The sequence below is a fragment of the Lagopus leucura genome, unplaced genomic scaffold, assembly GCF_019238085.1.
Source record: "Lagopus leucura isolate 7727_CA_CO unplaced genomic scaffold, USGS_WTPT01 Super-Scaffold_73, whole genome shotgun sequence".
Taxonomy (NCBI): domain Eukaryota; kingdom Metazoa; phylum Chordata; class Aves; order Galliformes; family Phasianidae; genus Lagopus; species Lagopus leucura.
In genome coordinates this window covers 58,417,434-58,442,770 of record NW_024962252.1, presented here as the reverse complement: position 1 = coordinate 58,442,770, position 25,337 = coordinate 58,417,434, and the positions used below count along the sequence as shown (strand labels likewise).

General features: G+C 42.7%; 2 protein-coding genes across 3 annotated transcripts in view; one reads left to right on the top strand and one right to left on the bottom strand.

Annotated features, from left to right (window-relative positions):
* On the bottom strand, nt 1-23,743 carry SLC22A3 (solute carrier family 22 member 3). The gene is made up of 11 exons (XM_042894669.1): nt 23,177-23,743; nt 14,652-14,755; nt 12,538-12,692; nt 11,195-11,360; nt 10,416-10,533; nt 5,724-5,821; nt 5,385-5,599; nt 2,400-2,508; nt 2,081-2,193; nt 959-1,058; nt 1-242 (listed from the first exon to the last, which is right to left on the bottom strand). The coding sequence occupies exons 1-11, from the start codon at nt 23,591-23,593 to the stop codon at nt 185-187; spliced, it is 1,653 nt and encodes a 550-aa protein (XP_042750603.1). The 5' UTR covers nt 23,594-23,743; the 3' UTR covers nt 1-184.
* The window catches only part of LOC122193772 (solute carrier family 22 member 2-like), a 28,798-nt gene continuing 27,166 nt past the window's right edge, over nt 23,706-25,337 (top strand). For both annotated transcript variants that reach the window (XM_042894656.1, XM_042894648.1), the window contains exon 1: nt 23,706-24,010. The gene's annotated coding sequence lies outside the window, so the exon portion shown is untranslated. The remainder of the gene's footprint in view (nt 24,011-25,337) is intronic.

The following is a 25,337-nucleotide window of genomic DNA, read 5'->3' as shown; positions in this document are numbered from 1 at the left end:
TTAGAAAAAATGAATTTATTTCACATTTACAGAAGAATACACTGCTTTTTTTGAATGTCCTTATACTTGGAAGAAGAACATGGATTTAATCCATACCCTGGAGCAAACTTCAAAGTGGTGGCAAGTGAAGAAGAAATTCCCAGTATGGGATCACAGTCCTTTGCTCAACATCATCCTTTAGAGATCAAATATAAGAATTGGTGTTCTGGTGTTTCTTCTTCTTCCCACATTTACCACAGTGACTGAAGGAAAAAAGAAGGCATAAATGAGGAAGAAAAAAAGAGTTGTAGTTCAAGCCACAGTACTGACATTCGATTGTATTTGTTTTTTTTTGGTTGTGTATTGAAGTGCTAAAATGTTGACACAAGATCCAAACCCACTGTATGAAACAGTAGTCTATGTCACTAGCTCATTAAGAAATTTGCTGTCAGGCAAGCCAAGCTGTAAATTTTCCCTATGTGCCTGTAGTGCATTGAAGATTCTAGTTCGTCACGTGCTATGAATGGGGAAGCTGTGCCTGTATGTCTTCAGTTATAAATTCATTCAGTGGAAGCTGTGGAAGCTTTCACAAGCTATGGACTTATTCACAGCACGCTTTAATTGAGGCAATGTTTGGTTTTCCTGACCAGAGAACTGCAGAATATTCTTTGCAGTCTATCTCTTGTACACTATCATTTTCTGCCTCCAGAAGTACACAGGAAAAATTTGTGAGAAAAATACAGATTATCTCCCTATGGTTTTTGGGGGTGGTGATCTGTTTAACAACCTGCCTTAGTGGTACTGGAAAGTTCACACTGTTATTTATTTAGGAAAAATTATCTGCTCATAGTATCAACCTGACTAGGGAATTTACTTGGATGCTCAAAACACATCTATAATTTATGGTGGTCAACAAGGTTGGAGAATAATATCCTCAGGAAACCTCAATCAGGTAAAAGTTAGAAAATACATAGCATACCCTGAAAGTTGCTCTACATCCTCCACCGTCTCAGGTAAAGAGATTCCCTTTGTCTCTGGTAAAAGTAATACTAGGATCCCACAGACAACTGCAAGAATACCTGCAATGGGCATGGATGAAAAACAAAAACAATTTTTAAAAGTGTTACTTTTTTATATTCAGGATTCATCAGATAAGGAAAACTTACTCAGACTAAGGTTAAAGGGATATTTTTAAAGTACAACAGGTATTTCTGATTAGTCCTCCTCCTATTGAGTACCTTCATGTGAATTTAACGAGCATCTGTTACAAAAACAAATGAACAAACAAAAAAAAACAGAGCTGAAAAAAAAAAAAAAGAGGAATATGACTTCATTTGCAGCCTGAATTGCCCAAAGTAAGAGATCTTAGAGGTCAAATCTTATATATCCTTCAGCAGCATAAGTATTTCAGCATTAGCTAATGTAATCGCAGTACTTCTATATGCTTCTATTCTTAAATTAATAGGATTTTTAAAAAATATATTTTGTCTTTCCATTTATGTTTCCAAGCTAAATCTGTCATTAGCATCAATTTCTCTTCTCACTTTATCCTACAACTTTTCCTTTTTTTCCCAGCCACACATAGCTCTTGTGAGTCTGGTTTACTTCCAGCCTCCTTGTTGGAAAAAAAATATACATTTTTTTTTCTGCATATTTATTCTGCAGGGTTTATTTTTTCAAAATTAAACTGAGGAAAAGAGTTTTTTTTACAGGAAAAAGAAGTTATGGCTAATACAACATCCACATCATAACCGTGTATATCAAAATAAAAATTGTTCAAGGACATCAATTGCTACTGTCCAGAGATTAAGTTTACTCCTCTGCCATTACACAACTTAGCTGCAAGGTTTTTTAGTCTTGAAACACCACACATAGCTTCATCATTCAACACAGATACCAAAGGGAGCCTGAGATCTTCCAAAGCATGCTGTGAAACCACCCAGATCTCGACCATTTGCTGTTCAGCCTCTTGCACTAGGCATGATGGTTGAGAAGGGCTGGTTTCAGGGTAGATGAGGCCACACACTACACTAGTGCCCTAAGCAAAAAGCTCTTCTAGGAGAATATATCAACCAAAAGTCAATTTCAAATCAATTCTTACTGAAAATAATCAGAGGTAGCTCCAACCAAATGGCTGCTAATCGGAAAAGCAGAAATGGGGCTATGATCCCACCTAGGTCACACAAACTTGAGCACAGGGAGACACCAAAGTTTCTGCAAAAGAAAAGCAATGCCAGATATTTAACAGATGCTAGCAAGCAGATGATCCAATACAATTAACCCCAAAATTATCTCATCAGTATATGCCATCTACCTTGAAGCATGGTATTCAGTTAGGAAACTCTGGATAAAAATGAGTTGTACTAAAAATCAGTGAAATAGGGAATGGTGAAAAGCAGAGCAAAAACATTTTGCCTTACCTTAGTGTTGTCGGGTACAACTCAGAATTCACAAGGTACACGATTTCAAAAGCGATTGTGATGCCCAGCCTTCCCAGTGTGGCCACTGTGGTTTTGAACCATGGAATATCTGTCCATTCAGAAAGAAACCCTGGTGAGGGAGACTTTACTGCATCAGCAGAATGCTGTCAGCAGGAATTTCACTTTGATATGTGCACTGACTGCAGCACAGCAAAGACTTTTCCCAATTAGGCTGAAGTGGGATCTACTGAGCAGACTCTGGTTGCTACAGCTGCTTCTGGGTGCTCTGAGCTCACTAGTAGTCATTGGCAATGCTCCCATTCTTCCTCACGGACAGAAAAACTCCTGCCATGTGAAATCACTGACAACAGCAGCTTACCAAGCTTGAAAAAGGCACTGGAGAGTCAACTACTCAGCTGGGGATTTACAAGAAAAAAGCATTTTGGAAAGCTGTTCCTACCCCTGGCCAAATCAGCCTCTAAGTTATGACTGTGTGTGACAGGTAGGAGAAGAACACATCTTCACTGCCTGTCTGCCCAAGTTATTCCTTGTCAGGACTTAGGTGGGACTCAGGTCTCACTCAGACATGCTGTTTCTATTCTCATGCTCCTAAAAGCTCCAAGCCCTGTAAGCAAAAGCTGTGACACAGCAACGCTGAATCAGTACGCCAGACTGAAAGTTAAACTGCTGCAGATATCAGCCTATATTGGTGTTCACTGCTTTCCAGCATCATGAGATGCTGCTGTGGGGAAACAGAAATAACTTCCAACTAATTAAATCAGGAGAGCATATCATTCTCCTTAGAGTAGGCTAACTACAATTCATAATTTTTTTTATCTATTGCACATTGGATACACTCCTAACACTGATGCTCTCAGGCATCCTCCTGCTCTGGCACTTGGCATTGTATCTGTCACAACCAGCCCCAAGCCACTCGAGCAGGCTCTCTCTGCTCAGGCTCTGGCCACTGCCTCTTAACAGGGAGCCAGGTACAAAGGGCATGATGGCCACATCCACGCCGCAGGGCAAAGCCATCCCGAGTCATGTGAAACCCCTCAGCAGTCCTCCAGCTCCATCTGGAAAGCCAACAGCCTCTGATGGAGAGGCACCTAGAACATAATGTGGAGTACCTCAATGTCCTCGGAGGAGGATGGTCTCCTGTGTGGACACACCATGAGTGAGCAGACTGGGAGGATAGTAAAACAGTAACCCTGAACCTGGCATGAAGGGGAGCTCTGCTTCTGGAGAGGGCTCTGGCAGAGATTGTATTTTCTCAGAACTCCAATAGGAGGAACAAGAAAACATTTCAGTTCTTTCAGAACCAGCAAATGGATACTTAGAGGTTTTTCCATTCCAAAATAATCAAACAAGACCCCCAACAAATTTCATCTTACATTGTGAAACTGCCTTTGCCCTGCAAAGCTCTGTTTTCAAACACTTGCCAGAAAAGCAAAGGTTGGAAATAACAAAACAAACCCACATCCTCAGCCTGGTTCCCCTTCAGTCCATAGGGACCCCTTGGGAGAAGTGTAGCTCCTCCCTGAGCCAGGGGTTCTGACCTGTGTGACCACCCCAACATGACTAGGCTTTCACAAAGTGCTGATGCAGCTTTTTCCATCTGTGCAAACATTTTACTTGAAGCAGTACTGGGACCTCAGATATCCTATCTGTGAGTACCTTAGCCACCAGGATTGGGCCCTCTGTGCCCTAATGTCAGTGCTTCACAGCAGAGAACTGGCCAGTAGCCAAGCACAGCATGTTGGCTATACACAGGGGATCCCAGCGGCAGAAACCTGAGTCATGGTGGACAAAATCCTTCAGGAGAGCAGACCCAGCATTCAAAGACTTCAGTGGTCCTCAAACATGCACTAATAAGTACTTTTGGAGGAACTGCTTTGCAGGGAGCTTAACTGAGAGAGAGATGAGCAAACAGTCCTCTCTGAAGGATTTCATTTTGCACTCATTGCAAATCTGCCTGCTTACGTCAACACATTACACCCTTGAAATGGTTCCTCATGCTCTTCTGAAGAAAACTATTGTCCCTTGATAAAGTCTGTGATTAAAACCTCTTGGTTAGCAGAAACTGCCGCTTGTTCTGACAGGAACATCTTTGGGAAGAATGAGCCTCTCTAATGCCTGTTTGGTTGCCAGTTCCTTGCTGTTCTGAGGCAAAGCACGCTGATGTGGTAACACTCAGTACACAGCATCTCCAAATGTCCCTCTGTGGATACGCACTTGAAGGTACAATATAACAGCTATACAGGAGGGAAAACAATTTAAAGAAAACGAAGGAGTGCTGGGAAGCCTTCAAGTGATATCAGACCCTTTACATGCCCTTGAAATCAGACAAGAATTACTTAATTGAAACTCATACCATTCCTCTACCCCCTCAGCAATCCCCAGACTCCTGCTGTGTGCCACATCCCCTACTTCCTTGGATGAGGATGAAAGGGAGAGCATGAATGAAAGTGGACAGAGCACACAATAATCTGGCACCACTGAGCCACTGTAACAGTCTGATAAAACCAGGACAGCCCTGACACCAGAGGAAGATCTCAAGAGGTTAGGGCCATAATATTTTCCCAGGTATAGTTTTATTTTGTAATGAGAGGACTCCAAACAGTGTCTTAGCTAGACCACTGACCACTGATTTCTTCCATCAAGAGACTTCCAAGTCAGTGAATGCATTTTCCCTTCCTGTTTGTGTGTTCTTCCTTCGCATGTGCCTTCAAAATTGTACAGGGCCTTTATACACATTTTCCAAGATCACGCCCATCTGTTGTTCACTGTTTATTAAAGATATAACTGAGCCATACCTCAGGTCAGCCTACGAGCAAATAAATTGTGTTGTTTCATGACTCTTAGTTCTGTCTGCATCACTAGACCCCTTTTACTTTTGTCTACACGCCCTTGTTTAAGGAAGGGGTGTCAGAGAGAAAAGCCACTGACCTAAATAAGCCAAGGTAGTGAAGAATTGGAAATTACCTTCTGGCAAGAAGGCAGTAACAAGGCATGCAATTCCTGCCACAATGTTGCCTATTGCGAAGGGAAGGCGCCGGCCAATGCGATCAATTGTGATTAAAATTAGGAGAGCAGCAGGCAATTCAACAGCTCCTGAGACGAAGAAGTCCAGGTAGAGGTTTCCTCCAACAATTCCTAGGCGCATGACAAGCCCTTGGTAGATCAGGGCACTTGTGAACCTAAACACCAAAGACAAAATAGTGCTGTGAGGCAAATGGCTGGAAATGCCCTAGAAGTCAGCAGAGGATTATTCTTGATAATGTCCCACCCGTGTAACAAGCAGCACTGATTATGGCCACTTACCAGGCGTACATCAGGATGAGTGTGTTCCTCCTCATCTGAGGAGTCCTCACCAGGTCAAGAAAAGAGGGATTGGTGACCTCCACGTTGCTAACAGTGATCTGAGGAGAAAGGCAAACAGCAGAACCAGCTGTCAGACATCTGACAGCACAGTATCAGTAAATGCAGTGCTCAGCAGTATTTCAGTTAAGTGAGAAAGCACACTGACAGCCTGGTTTGCTGCTTCTAGCACTCTGGAGCAGTATGTAGTTATTAGAAATAGCTTATAACTGAATTCAGCTGCTGGTTTTCCTTAGCAACGACAGAGCAAAAATTGGAAAAAAAAAACTCAAATCTTGACCTGAGAGTGGAAAAATGATTTCCTCATAGCAAACTGAAAGAGATTGACTTAGAATCCCTTGAAAGACAACGAATAGCTTTGTCCACACGATGGTCAGTCCAAGCAGAGAAAGCCACAGGACAAGCAAAGCAATGAGTTGTGGGATGGCCACTGGTGACACAGATGGGCAGCAGGAAGTGCGAGAAAAAACAGATCTGTGAAGGGGTTGCAAAATGTAACTGGTGAAATTCAGAGGCACTTCAAGTACAAAGCACTATGCTGATCAAGGCTTTTACCCTGAAACAACAAAAAAATCCTGTGAAGTATGGATTAATGTGCCTCAGAGGTTAAGTCTACTCACACTTCCTCTAGCACAATTATAATGAGGCAGATGATGAAGTAATTAGCTGGAAGGTTTAACAATAACAGAAAAGGGCTGGTTGGTTATACTTTGGAGCGCATTGCCATAGAGTTTTGTGGAGCCAGAACACTAGCAGGGACAAAAAGGGATTATTAAGCACATCCACAGAGGCAGACTTGGCCACCAGTTTTTAAACGTGGCAAATCAGAAGGAGAACCTGGCCAGGAGTTTCCTAAGCCTGCCAGGGACCAGAGGTTGAGGAACATACCATGGGAAGGATCAGGCTACTCCTGCCCGAGACACTGCTCTTATTTTGTTCCCTAAGCATCCACTACTGATATTTACAGACATAACATTAAGACACATGCTGGTGTCTGAGCCAACAGGCAGACCTTTGATTCTTATGTTCTTTTTGCAGGTGAGGAAGAGAACATACAGGAGGTTTTAAGCAGAGACCAACATGGATCTGCCTAAAGACTGGCAACCACAGTTGGAACTTCCATCATCTCACAGAAAAGCTGAGGGAAACATGGAGTTAAACCTGCTGTACATTTTGAGGGGGACTTCAGGCAGCCTGGCTGCTGTGGCTCCCAGAAAGGCAACCCTGGCCTGCAGGGAGATAGGGTGAGACAGAGAAGTACATAGGACCACATGCATTCATGAAGAGGCAACAGGTAAAGGCCAAAGCACTGTCTGAACATCTCCTCTGCTCAGCCAGGGCTGTGCCCATGGCTGTTGCTCTGCATTTGTTGTTCAGACCACAAAGCACAAATGTTTCCAGTGAGATTTATACAGTCATATTTAAGCACAACTTTTCATAACTGAGTCACAAAACTTTTTAAGTAGAGAGAGAAATGCCACAGTTTGTTTGAGCTTCCTTTCTGCTCCCTCTTGCTTTTCTTCTGCAGCCAGTGCCCTGAGTTTTCTTCAAAGCGCTGCCACTTCTGCATTCCAGAGCATTTTGTAGGGCAGGCTGAGGTTGCTGGGTTCCTGCACTGCTCTCAGACTTGCTCATAATATGGTTACAAAGCTGACATGACTGATTTATAAGAGCAGGCTGCCAGCCATCAGCTGTGCCTTTGTGCAAATATGGTTTTAGTCCTCCAAAGGATGGAAGATAAATCCAGCATGGCTGCTACCATACATTTTAATGACTCAATAAAGTCATAATAACCCCAAGCATAACTGAGCATTCTGTATAGATGAAGAAATAAAACACTGAAGAGTCAACAATTTGTCAGGAAGAAAATTCTCTTCTTCTCCCTTGAAGTCATGGAGAGCTTTGCTATTCACATCAGTGCAGCCAGGAATTCAAAGACAAGAGCCCACGTTTCCAAAGATACACAATACGAAGACTCTGTGGGAAGTTTTATAATTAACTTCCATGACATGTTTATGTCCCATCGAATTACATCTCAGTTTTTCAGCAACAAGTATCAAAGGCTACTCATAGCAGACACATATAAGTCTGCACATACTTAACTCTGCAGAACAACGTGTGCACATGTATGAGACACATATAAGCTCATGTATATACTGGAAATGTCTGTGTGTAAAGGGAGAGAGTATTTTGATCCATGACTCTCTCAAGAAGCAGTTCTTACTCAACTAGTCATGGCTCATTCTCCTTTTGGATAGAGATCAAGTATGAAACAATTAGCATGAAAAATAAATAGTAAGATAATTATAAGTCCTTTTTCCCAGTTGCTTGTAATATTCAACAAAGTTAATGAGTTCTGTACAGAGCTGAACTGTGCCAATGTCATAACTCAAAGAGCAATAGAAAGTAATGTTTATCTGTTTTTATACAAAGGTCATCTGTGTTCTCTGTGTGCCAGTAAAAACACAAGGCTGATGCATCCAGAGCCATACAAGGGATGCAGGCAATGAAACTGCTGTATAGGGACAGGATAATCTTAGCCAAAATATGATGAAAGATAATGCTTCTCACCCCCATCTCTCCACACTTGCACTTCTCTACCTGAAATTCTGCAGCTGCAATGTGAATGAGAACTCTGATGCGAGTTAATGTGAGAAATGCACCCACTTCTCTGCTAACGTGCTTCCTGGAGATACTGTCTCTCCTCTGGGCACAGCAACAAAGAGGACACATTGCATACTGAAAAGGTCCCAGGAACAGATTCAGCTTGAAGCTGGGATAATTTGCTGCAGCTATGAGTGCCTCAGGGTCATGAGGTGGAACACTTCTGAAAGAAATTAAATATGACTTATAGCAAAAACTAGGAAAGACGTCTGCATTCTGATGTGACACTTTGAATATGCTGATATGTCCAGAGAGGGGAAGGAGGAAGAGGGTGCAGGAGCTGCATGCAGAGGGAGAGCTGCAGCAGCAAAGCTTTTCCCATCATTGGCCATGCTCAGCACTGGGTAATGCTGACCTGGACAGGTGAACCTCACTGGGATATCTGCCCCAGCAAAGCACAATGAGCAGAGTTACCCATTTCTTTCTCATTAGTTAGCCCTTTTCAGTTTACTTATCTCTCATTGGTTTCAACCTGCACTTTTGTTGTACCAAAGGCTAATTCAGCACAGCTCATTTTGCTTTGTAGGACAGCTTAGGGTGATTTCCTGATCTTGGCTGGTATTACATTCATGCTTTTGCTTTCACTGGTGACTTGGCTCACTAATCGCTGGCCTAAGCTATTACTTCTCCTCAAATCTCCCTCAATGACATTGTTTCACTAACATACAACAGTTTTATTCTGTATATTCAATTTCTTGGCCACAGAAGTATAACTTTTTCCCTGAAAAACTCCACCCTCCTCCCCCTCCCCCCCCAATCATTACTGCTCCCCTGAACAATGTAACATACAAAAACTTAATTACAGCAACATTATGGTACTTAAGTTGCTTATAAATAAAGCATCTGGCTGTGGAAATGTGTGGTTCAGCACACTAATCCCTGATAGTATGTCTAGTTTTGACTTTAGAAAATCATTAGTCTAGAGACATATATCTCAAGAGGCACAGCATAGGTCACAGCCCTGCTTCTCTACAAAGCCTGCCGTGTTAAGATTAATTTGCCTGAGCTGTCATTAACAGACACTTAATGAAGTGGAAATACAATGGAATATAAAGTACAAACCAACTGGCATTTCTATAATACTTCCATATTTGCAGACTTCTAGTATGCTTCTTGCAAAGTCTGTAGTTATGGGGGCAGGAATGCTCTTGAATTAGCAGAACAGCTTCAGCTGAGTGACCGATTTATGGAGCACATTTCTTAGCAGATAAATAAAATCCTGTGCATTTGAAAGAGATGTCTGGTGTTTAAGGAAGAAAGTATTAAACTTGCTTGGGGTTCATCCAGAACAATATTATAGGATTTTTGTGAAGTGTTTCCACTTTTTTTTTTTTTTTTTTTTTTTTTTTTTAAAAGCTCAGATAAATCTCAGTTCCTCCCTTTCTAAAGGAAAGCAACGGGAAATAACTTTGTGAGATACCAATCTGTCAGAACCCAGGATGCCAACTACAAAGCACAGATTATAACCCTTCCTGAGAGGACAGGACAAACTAGTCCTCTCTAAACACTACCATCCTAACGTCTTCGCCCTTAGTCTCAGGGAAACTCTAGTTCAAACTTACACATGATAATTTTGCATACATGTAAGAATGAATGCGTAGGCATTATGGATACTACTCTATGCTCATGGATGGGCATTTTCTGTAAGTAGTTTCTTTTCAGTAAGAAAATTTCTGAAATACTGTTAGCATACAGCCAGTGTTTAGGCTAGTAACCTGCAGATTTTTGAAGTAGGCATGTTTCAAATGAGAGACTTCATTCATTGTTTTTCAAACTTTTTTTCAGTCCTTGTCTTTCTAGCCAGTAGCACTTTCCAACACTCCTACACTTAACAACCCAAGTATGGAGACGAAAATCTTGTTCTGGTGTGATGCTTCGAGTGTTGCCCACCATACAAATCACATTGAACTTTCAAAAGATTAAAAAAAATCTTAGGAAAAAAAAAAATCTAGCTCAGACAGATGACAGTACCTCAGAGTAATGCGGTGAGAGATATTTTCCATTGTGTTTTGCAATGTCGTGCATGATTTTTAATGCTTTCTCTCCCTTTTTGCGTGTCAAAAGCCAACGTGGAGATTCAGGAACAACCCTGTAAAAACAGAGAAGTCATCAACAGGGATTTTGCCTGTTAAAAGCTTAAGTAAAGTCCTTTGACTTTTGCCTGCTTTTATACCCTTTCATACACTGATTTTTTCAATCTTTAGAAGAGAAAACTCCTCAGTCTCTCACACAATATGTCATCCTTGAGGGGAAGAAGGGAGGAAACAGACCGTGTCAATGCTTAGCAAAGTTCAAAAGTAAGAAATCTAACTTATCTGCACCTCGTACATCAAGTACAGTAACCAACAAACCAACAGGTTGTTGGTAGAACAGCAAGGTACACTGAAAGTCAACATTAACCACGTGTACTTTCAAGAACAGGCAGACCAGCAAGCTTCTAGCTATATTCATACATATTTTATAAACTGTGCCCAACACAAGACCATAGATTAGTGTTTCAGTTTCTGCTTGCTTGCAGTTAAGATTAATCACAGTCTAAAAGTGCCATGGCAATGACAGAAAACTTTTGAAGAAACAGTACAACATGCAGGAAAAGGATATATGGCTTAGTATGTACATGTGAGTACATGTATATACATGCAAGATCTCCTTCCTAATTTACATCTTGCACACTAGAGATTTTGAGCCGCTGCGGTGGTCTCAAGGTGTTCTAATAGCAATAGCAACAAGAGCAATGACTGCAATGTTACCAGTAGTAGAGTAGGAAAAGGAAGTTGGGCAGTGAAATGGCCAGCTGGATCCCTTGCCAGGTGGGAACCAAGTAGGCAATTCCAGGGAGAAGCATAATTCCCAAGGTGAAGAATATCTGTATCACAATCCCAACGATCCGCTGATCAGAACCAACAATCTCTGTCACTGAGCAGATAGAAAGCCAAAATGAACAAAACAGAAACAAATCTAGCTCAAAAAAAAAAAAAAAAATGTCAGCAGTGGAGCATAAGGAAGAATGGTACTGTATCAGTTCAGGTCAGTCTGTCTAGCTAGCCCAGCATTTTTCCTTCAGCTGTATAAACTGTCACCAGGTATGTCCAAACATGAGTGGTACTGGTACCACCCCATTAACTTATCCACCATTCTTTGGCCAGAGGTCTCTGACTGCACGTTTACTAACAAATTAAACAGGGACAGACCAAGGTCTTGAGACTGCATCACAATTAGTAGCAGTTGTTTGCATTCTCCCTCACATAATTTTGGCTCATGCTCCAGATCAAGGGATCATTCAGGCAGGGGCCGCACTTACAGTCAATATGGACAAAACTTCCATGGGGAAGAGAGTTTAGCTCCGCCACACTGATTTCTCTGAGGCTAAGATATGGTCTACAGTTTGCTTTATTTACTAGAACAAACATAGCCTTTTTTTTTTAATCCTTTGCTGGACTTTTTTATTTTGTGAATGTGTGTTTATGAAACATGTGCAAGCCCATATGTCAGACAGTATTCCTGTCAACAGGAAAAGCTGCATTGCTTCTGAATTTCCTCTGACCTGCTACACACAAATAGTGTGGTGACACATATGAAAGGAGAATCAGAACAGTTCTGAAGGACGTCACTCTTTCTAGGCTGCCCTTACGCATTATTTCTTCCTTGCTCTTCTCCATGAGATCTCATGAGGTCAAGTAAGCATGTATGCTGCTGCTCATACCCATCTCATATCTGTACTCAGTATTGAAACAAGTTTGCACTTGCAATCATACCAGTAAGTGAGCAGACATTGTCAGGTAAGGAAACTATTTTGTAGAGCTTCTATAAGGGTTCCTGGCATGTTTTGCATGCAGACTATATATCTGGGGAAACAGTCATTAGTTCCAACACGAGCCCAGCCCAGGATCATACCAAGTTACAATTTGCATGCATCCACCTTGTCACTGAGAATAAATGCATTACATAGAATGGACTCGGATTATTTGTCATCCCTTTTGATCAAGGAAAAATTATCATCAAGAGCAGGGATAACCAGACTCCTTGTCCTCCATTCCTCATTCCCTCACTTTTCTGAGTCAGAAAAAGAAAAATGGAAGATAACAGTTCTCACCAATCACATAGCATGTCATCCAGGTTCCCTTCCCAAAGACACCTTGGAGAAAACGGAAGATCAAAAATAGACTAAAGTTTGGTGCAAAAGCCACTATAATACCACATATCCCAACCCCAAGGCAGGAGAGAAGGTAGATGAGGATTCTGCCATATCTGTTGAAAAAAAGAAAATACAAATCATGATAGTCAATAGAGTGTACCATCTCATTTGAATGTTAAATTCAAAGGTGCCTTTTTGAGACGTGCCTTGTTCCAAATGGAAGCTGCCTGAAACTTTGCAGTCTTGGCCCTCAGGATACGTGGCTCTTTTCTCCATGGTAGTTATCACTGAATTTTAAAACTGGAGATGTTCTCATCAGATTCTCTTTTATTTTAGACAACTGCTGATCATATTGTAGCTAAACTATGGCACCTAAGTCACAGTTTGTAGTTTTGATTTAGTTGAAATAAGTGAAAAATTTGTGCGTGTGTGTGGAGGAGGGAGGGAATTCTGTTTACACAGATTAATCTCTTAGTTGTAATTGTAGCCAGCTCTGTGAAAAAAAGCCATTACTTCCTTAATCACCCTATCTAATTTTCCAGTGTTGCTTTTTTTTTGTTTGTTTGTTTTTTCAGGTTTAAGACCACTTGGTTCTCAAGTCTGCCTAACTTTTTCATGACTCTCATTTTCCAGCAAACAAAGTGTCATTATTAAAGGGTGTGCTGAAGGTAAGCCACAATTCCAGAAGAAAAAAGGGAAAAGAAGCAAAAGAAAAACACAATAAAACCTCCCTATAATTTTAATAGCAATCACGTCCTTGGAACACAACAAGAATTTCCATTTCTATCTTTTCTAGTGTTGTTAATGCTATGGTTTTAAAAAGAAACTGAAAGCTGATACAGTTGTTTATATTACCAGAAAGGATTAGTATGTTTGTTCATTTTGTTCAAAAGATTTCTTGGAAAGAATTGCTATGGGACAATAATCAGGATAGGAAGTTATTTTCATTTCAGTCAGTTCTTCTCAGTCTAAGTTCTTCTTTTTCAGAAAGAAAAGTCTAATGCCTTGGGTAAAGCACATTCCTGCAGTGCCTCCATCAAGGCATAGCAATCCTAGTTGCTCTGTAGTTACATTACGATTAATACATGGGTACTCCTGGACATAATGTAATAATTAGCTGCAATATCTCTCATATAGTCTTAAGGTACTAGTATTACAACTGCACAACCAAACACCGAACAAACATACCTCAAGTTGCCCGTGCCATTACATCTCTTCCTCTTTTCTATATTCTTTAGTACCATATCCCTTGAAAAGATCAAGTTTTTCTTAAAAGTACTCTTGTTCGCTAGGTTAAAGTTTGGTTTCTGAGTTTACATTCCGGTTAATTCTGTAAGTGTTTCTGCTTGCTGTCCACTTCACTGGCAGAGCATATTTCTTCATAAAATACTTTATTTCTGCCTTTATTTTTCTTTGATAACTGATAATAGCGAACAGGGGTGCTCGTAGACAAAGCATAGGTTGCCTATCAATGAGTAATTACCAACACAAAGCAGAAGCCAGGCTCCTTCTTCCACTTTAAGAAAAAAATAGGTAGCAATAGTGGGGGCTCCCTGCTCTAGAGTGGGCTGCTGCCCAAGCCTGATTGTCAGCCACATCTTTTCTACGACATTCATCCAGTCCTAGCACAGTTAAAAACAGTACAGAGTTATGATCTTGATGGTCTACATGTGAGTCCAGCATGTGAACAGTTACCTACTGTGCTCACTCCTCTTCTCCTCAAGTAGCTGCTTTCCTCAATGGTTCCCTTACATATTTTCCAGTAATCACTAGCCCAGAAAGCTCTTATGAATACATCCTTTTCATTCTGTATCCTTCTACCCTTCCTGGGTCCAGATGTGTACAGAAAACATTGGAAACCAATATTTTGGTTTTAAAGTCCAAGTATGATCAGGAAATATCACTGCCTGAAGATTGCTCCCCAAAAAAGAAGTCAAGGTTTAGTTAATCCAGACTGAAGTTGTTTACCCCAAGTTCACTAAACTTCCAAACTGGTCATGTGTGCTTACTGCAGTCACTACAGCTTATTTCATCTCCAAACAAATAGAAGGACAGCAGCGCTAACACTTTACCTGTCTGCTGCATAGCCAAGGGTAAAGGCACCAGCCAGAAAGCCCAAGTTGAGGATAGCCTGTGAGAGATCCAACATCCAGGCATGGCCACACACAAGGTTATACTGTGGGAACAAGAAAGAAGTGTAAACATCCTAGGTAGACTATCATCATCCCCAGAGCATAGCAGTACAGAAACAACATAAGCAGGAAGGACAAAGGTGAGAAGATGAGGAAGGAGATCTCTGGAACTGGAGTTTCACTTACATGCAGGAATCAGTTGGTTTTGATGGTGCATCACTTGTTACATACATTCACGTATATATATATATATAATATATATATTATAAAGTATAACTCTTTTTCTTTTCTCTATCTTAGTAAACAGTTTTATCTCAACCCATGAGTCTACTTCTTTTTCCCCCGCCATTTTCTCCCCCATCTCACAGGGAAGAGTAGGAGTGAGCAAAAGGGCTATGTAGTGTACAGCCATCTGCTGGGTTAAACCACAACACCTGGTCAGCAGGTCCTTTGGTAAGGTTCCTCTGGCCAGCTGAGCCTTCAGGCATAGGCAATATGTTTAGGCTGGAGCTGAACGCTGCTGCTCAGCTGAGCTTTTGTACAATGCAGCAATCTCTCTCACAGGACCCCAAAGCAGAAAGCCAGCTTCAGCCTGCATCTGTGCCCCAGCTCTCAACGTGACTTCACATGAGCCTTCACACCACTTTATTCTCCTTCCAGCAAATGCCTGTGGAGTCAGTCTGAATATGTCATTCTCCAAGAAAGGCAAAGTCCTCACACTGCTCTGCCAGCAGTCCCCAGGAATAACAGATAAGTTGACTTCATGGCCTGCAGAGTGAATAGTCTCTTCTGTGAGGGGTTAAGAATACTTACCACCACACAAACAGCTCAGCTCCTTCTGATTCAGACCTTGGAAGGAAATATCAGGCTGATAGATTAGCAGAGAGAGGTTAATTCAGGATGAGATTTAAGAGCCCCTCACAGAATTGCCTGAGTTAGAGATCAAAAAGTCCTCTGATACTTATTCCTTCAGAAGATGGTCATGAGAGAGGATTCCCCTTATAAGCCAGAACAGCCAAAGCGAGAATAGGGAAAATAGGGAACACAAGAATAGCAAACAAACGGAGAGCATTATTGCCCTGCCAGAAACACCCATAAAATCAGCGTGAGAAAAAAAATTAAAAGATGCACATAATAAAACCGTCAAAGCAATGTCAGAATGAAATTATGCTTACACAGACATCAAAATCCATTAAGAAAATAGTTCTCCCTTGAATTCAGTTGTTGATTTCAGAGACCAAGCCCAAGATTTCTACACTTAAAAGCTGTATTGGTATTACTGTTTTCCCTAGCTGACATACCAGTTCTCCCAGGAAGGGGCGAATAATTGACCTCAAACCTGTTTACAATTGTACAGCTACTGACACACATGGAGCTCTGGCTGAAGAACTGTTCTCTGAAAGCAAACATGACCTCTTTGTTGACATTTGGTACCAAAATCCCCACTCTTTACAGTAAGATTGTCTCACCCCAGTGTAGCAAGCTGGCTGTCTGAATCAGTCATCAGGGCACTGTCAGAGCAGATGCAACCCATCCCAGGGGAGGTGTCCATAGTTAAGAGCCAGGGTACTTTCCTTTGGCGCTGCCTGCCTCCTGCCCTTGACCATGCACAGGTAGCTCAGCAAGGTGCCTGAGATGACAACGCGCTAGTGAGGTGACCCCCTTACTCCTGTTTCAGTCATTTCCTTCCCAAAGTGCCCCACCACACCCCTTGATACATTGCAGAGCTGTGATCGTAGGAAGGCCATGCCAACCTTCGAAGCACGGAGAGAAATTTCCAAAGATGCAAAAGTAACTTAGGAGCACCACAGTCAGGGAAGAGTGAGCTCCAACATGCCAGCTGTGAACTAGCCACCAAGCACCATCACCTTGCCCAAAGTAAAAAACCTGCAAGGCCCATAGCAGCAATGGGCCCTTGGGTGGCCATGTGGAGCAGCACCATGCCCTACCCAGGCCCTGGTTCTAGAACCATGTATTTTTGATATATACTTTTGCAAATAATATATATTTAATCTTTAATTAATTTGATCTCTCTTTGCTATAAACAGGCAGTGTGAATAAGCAGTTAAAAAGAGTGGGAGAACACATGCAGAAACATTCAGAGAAAAACGTATTTACTGGAGAACAGTCTTTCATCTCAATATCACTCTCAGATGACAGACAGAACACAGATGAAACTAGCTCTGGCTAATAATATAGTCAAATATTTTAAATATTCTTGCAAACAGGAAAAAAAACTTCTAGGAAACTGTGTTCTTTCTGAAGAAATTAGTGAAGACACCTGAATTAGTCCCATGCCCTGTTCATTTTTAATGTATTTACATAACTTCTGGTACAGATAAGCACTCTTGAAGCTTTTCTTTTAGCTTGACCTAGCAGCTAGCAATTATTATCCTGTAAATGTCTTCCTTTTCATCTGCAAACTATCTTTAAAGGAGAATTTAACAGTTATAAGAGAATTGCATGTCTTCTAGAAGTCTTCTTTTTACTTAATTGCCTTCAGACATTTAGTTTTACCTAATAGTTATTCCCCTATTTATCACTGGAAAAGTATTTGCATCTATATACCCAGGATTTCAGTGACTTCATTTAGCCAGTAGTACTCCTGTATGACACCTCCTTGCTAAAACGTCTTCATGTACCTGTCTAGCAGCCTCCAAAAAAAAGGAAAGGAGTGGTGCCTCCTCACTGCTCCAGGATAGGACATGTGCCCCTCCAGGCACTAGCTGATGTTTGTGCCATCATCACATAGGCTGTGCCCATGCACAGGCAGATAGGGTCCACACTGAGAAATCTGCCAACCAGGAGCAATTGCATTAATACATCTGGTGACATCAAGGAATCCTTGTAACGAAATCAGTGGAGAGCCCATTCATTGACAGTACACATTCTTTTCATAGCAAAACAAAAAAATTCTAACTACCCCCTCCTGTGATCTAGCATGTTTTTGAAAACTGGTAATGTTGAGAATCAAAAACTCCAGAGCTCTATCTGTCTAGACCACAACTGACTGGTTGTTTTTTTTTAATGTTTTGTTTTCCTGAACTTTCAAGTTTAGGACTCCCAGGGAAGAAGAGCTATAGCTCACATCTGCAGAAGAGATGCGAGAGTGATGGCTCATTGCTGAGTGCCATACAGACCTCAGCAAACTAGGATCCGTGTGGGGTTTCCTTTCAGAAGTGCTACTCCATGGCTGCACCAGCATGTCTCATCTGCTGCAAAATTTGGGACAATATCCTAGAGAAACTTTTGGGAGACATCAGAGTGAGCAGGGCTGTGTTCAGTCCTCCTTCGGCATTTGAGGGTGAGACAAGCAATAGGAACTATCTTCTTCAGGATATCCCCCTCCATAGTATCCTTAGAGCGGGGAAATCAGTCCCTCCTACCCTGATGGCCTAGCAGTACAGGCAGGTGGGTGTTCTAAGTCCAGCTTAGAAGAACATCCCAGTGATGGATGTCTTTCCAGTCATTAAGAACTGGAACATCCAGAACATTAACATGAAATCGCAAGGCAGAATCGCCCCTTGGTGTGACTGAAGGAGAAATACTGGTACACTTTTTCACTGATCTCCAAAGTAACATCAAACTACCTTGGCTAGATCATTTTGTGATAAGGAAGAGGTTTTGCACTGGACCTCTGCAGATCATCAGAGAATAAGTTCTCATAAAAGGAGTGGGAACTGGCTGAGATGAGAACAGAATAAACACTCCTATTTGACTTAGAATCACAAAACATAATTTGTGGCAACCTCATATTTCCTCATAGGCTTGGCAAGAGACAAGCTTTTTCCATTTCAGCTGGACATGAAGGCTAACAGCAGACTTGTAATTCCTTGTATTTGAGAGATGTAACAATTGGACAGATCAATATGATGGGAAAGGTGTTACAACAGAGGTGCAACAACAGTAGGACCAGCACAATAGAAAGTTGCTATGAAGGAAGGGATGAAGATTGCTCACCTGTATCACAAGATTTTAAGTTTGGAGGAGAAAGCTTCATCAAGAAGGGATCTCCAGAAAAAGCACCTTCCCCAGGAGCAGTCAGCCCTTAAAGGAGGTCTAAGGAGGTGCAGCCAGGCTTCACCCCTTCTGGTCACACTGCTGAATTGCCTTCACCTGTTCTCCCAGGACTGACCGGGTCATTTCCCCAGGTGCTCAATCAGTGGTTCAGGCTGTGACTCAGCAGCTCCCATACAAGGAGGCTTTATGCACCAAGTCCCAAAATGTTTCAGCACACCTCTACCTGCAGAGATGCACTGCTTTAAATGACAACATTTCATTAAAAGCTCCTCAAAGCACTGCATTTTTGTGCAGGAGTTTGGAAGTTCTTTTTTACCTGTCACAGTAAAGTTCCAATGAGGAGTTTCACCCATCATTTGATGAAAGAGACCTACAGTAATCCATCAGCTCAGTTTCAACAGCATGGTTAAAACATATACATGTGTGTTAAGTGGCATCCATACAAATGGCTAAACAGCAACAAAGAGTTTAAGACAATTTACTGCTTATTTGCAAAAGGAAAATTGGAGTTGTTTATTTGCCGTTGGGCAGTTCTTCTCTCATCTCTTACATCCTCTGGACAGCCAAAGTGCTATCTTCAACACATATTTAATACAATGAAAGCCCTGCAAACACACACAGAGGAAAGGGAGAAAATCTTTTTGTAAAAGATTCGGAAAGAGTGCTACAGAACACAGTCATTTTCCATGTCTTATTTCAAGCTGAGCACCTAACAGGACAAATGGAGCCAGCCTCTACTCTGCTCCCAGAGAAACATCTAATCTCTTAAGAAACAGCATCTGTACAAAAAACAGTATGACAAACCAAGGCCCAAACCCTCAACCAGTACCAGCTAGCTCAACTGAGACAACGGAAACATGGCCCCACAGATGTAAAAGCAAGGAACAGCTCCAGCCCCTCTCACACAGGGAAAGTGGCGAGTTTTGTAGGAAATTTAGCTATTACTTCTGTCTGAGCTCGCGTCTGCTTTTTTCCACCTTCCCTTCGCTGCTTAATATTAATCCCAGAGTGATGGTGGAAATAAGGCAATGTACTGTTGTGCCAGCAACAATGATCACACTAGATCAGTGCTTCAAGGGTGTTGTTTCTTGTTTCAGAGAGGGAGAGCAAAAAGACCAGCTGTGCTATCTCCAGCCAGAGCTGGACTGCTGCATTATCCCCTGAGATAAGAGACTGCAGAAACTGAAACAAACATTTCTGGCCTACTTACAGGTTCTGCAAATGTTGGCTGACTTATTTTCTGAGGCAAGCAGAGGAGTAAAAAGATTTATTCACAGCAGGTGCAACAGGATACATCTGAATTATCATTTGTCCACCTCAGACCTCACACTTTGACTATAAATTGCTGCCAGGTCCTTAAACAACATCATCTGTGTCATGGAGACTTGCTGCAGGCAAGACAGATTGGGATCAGTCCCTTCTGCTGAACTTTTGCCAACCCAGGCTGCTAATAAGCCCGAAATATACCAGCTGTGATGTAGCTGTTTATCTGAGCACCCAGACTTTCCTCATGCTTTCATGCACCTTGACAGGCAATCCAAGCTACAGGTGTGACTGTAATTCATGAGCATGCCTGAAGAAGTAAGTCATCATCACCAAAATGCCTGAATAAAATATTTAGTACTTTGCAAACCATTACGCTTTCATCCTAAGTACTCAGCATAGGTAGCAGCTGTAAGACAAATGCCAGTCACTCCAAACATCCTCCTTCTTTACCTTTTACTGCTGAGCATAGGATATTCCTCTGGTTAGCCTGGGTCACCAAATCTGGCTGTGTCTCTTCCCAGCTTTTTGTGTACCCTCAGCTCCTCGCTGGCAGGGCAGCAAAAGAAACAAAGAGTCTTTGGCTCTGTGTACCTCTGCTCAGCAACAACTAAAACATTGGTGTATTATTATCATCACTATTTTCATCAGAAATCCAAAACACAGCATCATACCAACCTCTACAAAGAAAATTATGGCTATGCCAGTCAAAACCATGACATGATACACACAGTTATGCCTCCCGTTTATACATGGAGTTGCACAAGACTTCATCAAGTTGAATGGGAGAAGATTATACTTGGCTCAGATATCTACTCAGACCCATCATCAAAGACACTACCACATTAGAGGGATCTCAGCCAAGTTTCTCACATTGTGAGGCCTTTGCTGGTATCTCAAAACCTTTAAATCATCCCGAGTGCACTTTGCTTAAGTCTCCTTCAAGCACCACAGTGCCAGTGGATGACTCCACCATGACCTGGGTGGATCACCTCTCAGGGCCTGTGGACATCAGAAGATTTTAAAAGAAAACCCTTAGCATTGCTCTCTTACCTGTCACTAAGCCATACTGACAGGCTTTGCTAAGCACTGCTCCTATGATGATTTCTGAATAGATTTTGCTCTTCCCAAATGTGGAAGGACAAAAGCCCTGCTCTGTTCCCCAGCAGACACAGGAGCAGATATAAGGTACCGGAATTCTTCAGGTAGTTGAAAGAAACAAAAAAATTTCTGCACATACATAGACAAAATGATGCATTTAATAGCAGATGCATGAGAAAAGGAGAAGGTGTTTATTGATCTGGTTAAGCAGATTACAGATTACTTAAATTCAGTCATTATTTGTTAGCACCTCAGATGAGTAAAAGGAGACTAAATTAAAACTGGGACTTAAATCATCTCAAATCAAGATCCTTTAATAGCTGATCTCAAAGCAGCTATTCAACTGGGATATGCATGTCACAGGTTTCCTTACTACATGAAGAAACTGAGCCTCATGGGCTATGAGTTGTCCAGCAAATGTTGCAAAACTGTGAAGAGCGCAAGCACTGAGGTGTCCCACCACCCTGGAGCTGCGGTGACACTGCTAGTGTGATCTGATGTCCCTGTGCAGGGACAGGCATTTCTGCCCCCTGCTACTCACAAGCCCTTTCTTTCTGTTTTTCTCAATTTGTTCCCTTGGCACATTAGGAGTGCTTCCCCAAACTCGCGTCCCTCCTGCTCTACACAGCCCTGGCAGTGCCCCAGGACAAAGGCAGGAAAGTGCACGGGGAAAGGAAAGGCACAGGAAAGGCAGCTGTGCACAGGGTTTGCCAGTGAACATTCAACCTTTCTCTCCCATTTACAGTGGCAGCACAGACACTGGTTTCGTTTTCTCTAAGCCATGCCAAGTGTTTCAATGCATCTGGAAAATCGAAAGGGTTAAGGCCATAAATAACCTCTGAACACAGTCCTGTTGGCACAACTCACATGCCACAGCAAATCTGATGGAGCAATCTCCTTTTTTTTTTTTTTTTCTCCTCTTAAGCTACCAGGTAGCTGGTGAGCACGGCTTCCTAGGTAGGAGACACCAGGACCTACACTTGTCCTGACACCAGCAGCATGCCTCACACCAGCAGCACAGCCTCCCTGCCACAGCCCAGCAGCGTTCACCTTCCTGTCGCTATTACCACCAGCCAAGGCCAGGTTTAGACACCAGCTCCCACCTGTCACTTGCAGCCTAATTTTGGTGGTGGCACACAAAAACCAGTGTTCAGGGCACAAAACTTTACTCTGAAGACCCTGAGAACTGTGAGCAGCAGTGTCTCAGCTGGACTGGCAGAGTAGCAAGTTGAAAGGTTGAGGTGGGCACCACTTTCTGCCTCATGTTTGCTCAAGGCTTCACTTGCTGTACCCTACTCTGCAATTCAGGGGCACAGCTCCAGCACAGTCAAAGCTGGTGAATCAGGCAGGAACTACAGCCAGCAGCTATGTTGCCATGTTTTGCACTGCACCTTGATTATTTCCTGCTCACTTCCCGAAGCACACTAGTAATTTTTCATCACTGCATTGGTGACACAATTGGAGAGGTCTACTGTACACTTACTTCACTATTACAGACTGCACAGAGGATTTTCTAGGACAGCATTGCACGTGGCTTTTAACAGCCTCACGAATGTCACCGTACCTACATGTGCTTACCAGCAGTGGTAACAGGTACTTGGTGGCACTCTGACATTTCAAGAGAAGCTAAATGATAGCTTTGAGCATGGATGTGTTGCTTTTTTCTTTAGTATACACAACAGTCTCAGCTGATTCCCATTGGATCTCAGAAGGGAGCCAGCTGCCAGTTTTCACTGCTACCTGCAGAGCTCAGCATTCATCACTGGAGACGTGGAGAACACATGCTGCTGGACCAACCTGGTCACAGGCAGCCCCAGCCACAAGGGTATCACTTTGTTTTAACATCAAATCCCTCCAGCAAAAGAGAGCAGTAAGAGGAGGCACCATCCAGCTCAGCTCACCTTTCCCTGGAAGTTTGACACTGACACCTGATCTCACTCTTTGTCCTGATCCGTTGGTGGGACCAAAGCCAACCCAGTAAGGAAAATCAGTGCCTGAAGAAGTGACTCATCCTTAGGTCCTCCTACTGCAATCCCACCCTGCGCGGGAAGCGCTGAGGTGGAGACAGAGCCTTTCCTTACCTCGCTGACAATGGAGGCGTGGGGCTGTTGGTACACCCAGGAGTCCTGGCAGGTGGCGAGTGGTGGGCTGCCCACTCTACCATCGAGGCGGTGGCTGAGGGGGCTGGCACAGCCGGCAGCCGCATCCCAGGTCACATCCAGACGCTCGCAGCGCCCACCGGAGGAGCCATTCACCAGCAGCAGCAGGGGCAGCACTGTGAAGTTTCGCTCCTCTTCCAGCGTCCAGCCGCACTTTTCACTTAAATCAGCCGCCCCAGGTATCCGGCACCAATAGTTGTCCGGCACCTGCCCAAGGAAAACCACGCTGGCAAATAGGAATGAAAAAGTGATGCCTGTCTGACAAAGGAGGAAAAAGACCCTTTTCTGAAATCTTCCAAATTCCCCGGCTTCCTTCAACACCTCATCGAAGGAGGGCATGGTGCGAGGCAGCTTGCCCTCTCAATGTGCCCGCAGGGCTTCCGCTTTGCAGCAGCTCTGTGCTCATGTCCCACGGGTGCCCCCGTGCATGACCCTCCGGCGACATGCAGTGTGCCAGGCTGCAGGCAGCCCGGGGCACAGAGATTTAAAGAGCACGAAAATACTGTCGGAGAGGAGGGGCGAGCCGTTTCCTATTCATCCTGAATGTCAAGCAGATCGAGTAATAAAAGCAGTTAACTCCTTAGGGGTGAGTGAGGCACTAATGCTGATGTAAATATGTAGGTGCAAGGGCAAAGCGGTGAGTTAATCGGAAAGAGCAGAGGCTGCTGCAGAATGCAGCAGTGAGTGATGCAGCCACTCAGCAGGAGAGAAAGTTGCCTCAGAGAGAACTGTGAAGTCTTTCTTCAGCAAACAGAAGTGAGTACTGCAGTAATGGTTTATTACTTGTCCAGAGCGCTACTTCATCACTTGTACAGATTTAATTTGGAAGTCTTTCCTTTCCATAGCATAATTAAAAGAAGGCTCTCTAACTGTTCCAGTCCAAAATCCAGGATTTTGTTTAAAGTTGGCTCCATCTATTTATAAAAGACTTTTATATGTCCTTGTTCATTTTTTTTCCACAAAATCTTCCCCATAAGTAAAATGCAAAATGACCACTTTCCCTTTCTGCTTATCAAAAACAAATCGTTTCTGCTGGATTTTTGAGTGTGAGAAGGGAAGGGAGAGCCAGAGCTGGGCTTCATTTCATGGGCACATGGGCACAACTCATATAGAACTCTCAGTCAGATCAGAGGCAACAATACACATTCTGCACTTTATTTGGATTATAAGGTCTACAGCCCCACTCTCCCTTTGCAGGAGGGACCACAGAGCCAGCACCTTTGAAGCATATCTCCAGCAATCCCTTATCTACTGTCACTTACAGCTATGGTTTTGGGTAGAACTACAGTTTCTAAAACAGTTAGTTGCAAACTAAGGAAGACTCTGATCACTATACAGTCTATCTGACATGGGTTTTATACCAGATGTGAAACCAGGCTGTACTGTGAGCTTGGCAAAGATGATTGCTGTAGGTAGAAGAGCTACTGTGCTTGTATCAAGAGATGCTTTTGAGGAAATTTCATTTGTCTGCCAGTTAAATTGTTTTGTAATAATTAAGCTTAGAGGTGACCTTTGTGTCCAGGTCTGTGCCTAAGGAAGAATAGCAGAGTCTGATGGCTGGCTTTGAACACAAGAAACTGTTTCATACCAGTGGGGCTGAGCAAGGGTTGATCACACTGGGGTGCCAAAGATTAGATGGAAGATTCTGACAGCTGCCATGACCAGGGAAATTTCTCTGTAGGACCACCTCTAAGTTAAACCAACAGGGACAGAGCTTGATGCAGGATCTCACAGTGCACTGATGTGCAGTGCTCTCACAGCTCTGCTTGAGTGTGTGAAACACTGGCTTCTTCTCAAGCCTTTCCCTAGTAAGAAATGTGACTTTCATGTTGAGTGTTAGCTCAGTTCTGAACCACAAGTGGTCTCCTGTACACCATATAACAATATATCCCTGGTCAGCATTTCACCTGTTTAAGAAGCCATCCATTTCCACCTCTAAGTTAATCAATGGAGCTGATGTATGTCTGATGTGATATCTGAGCAATATTTGAGCATTTCCTCAGGAACTACTTTCTTTTCCTAAAGTAAGCATGGTCTAGCAGCTGGTTGACAAAATTTCATTGATCTCATCCATTATGCTCCC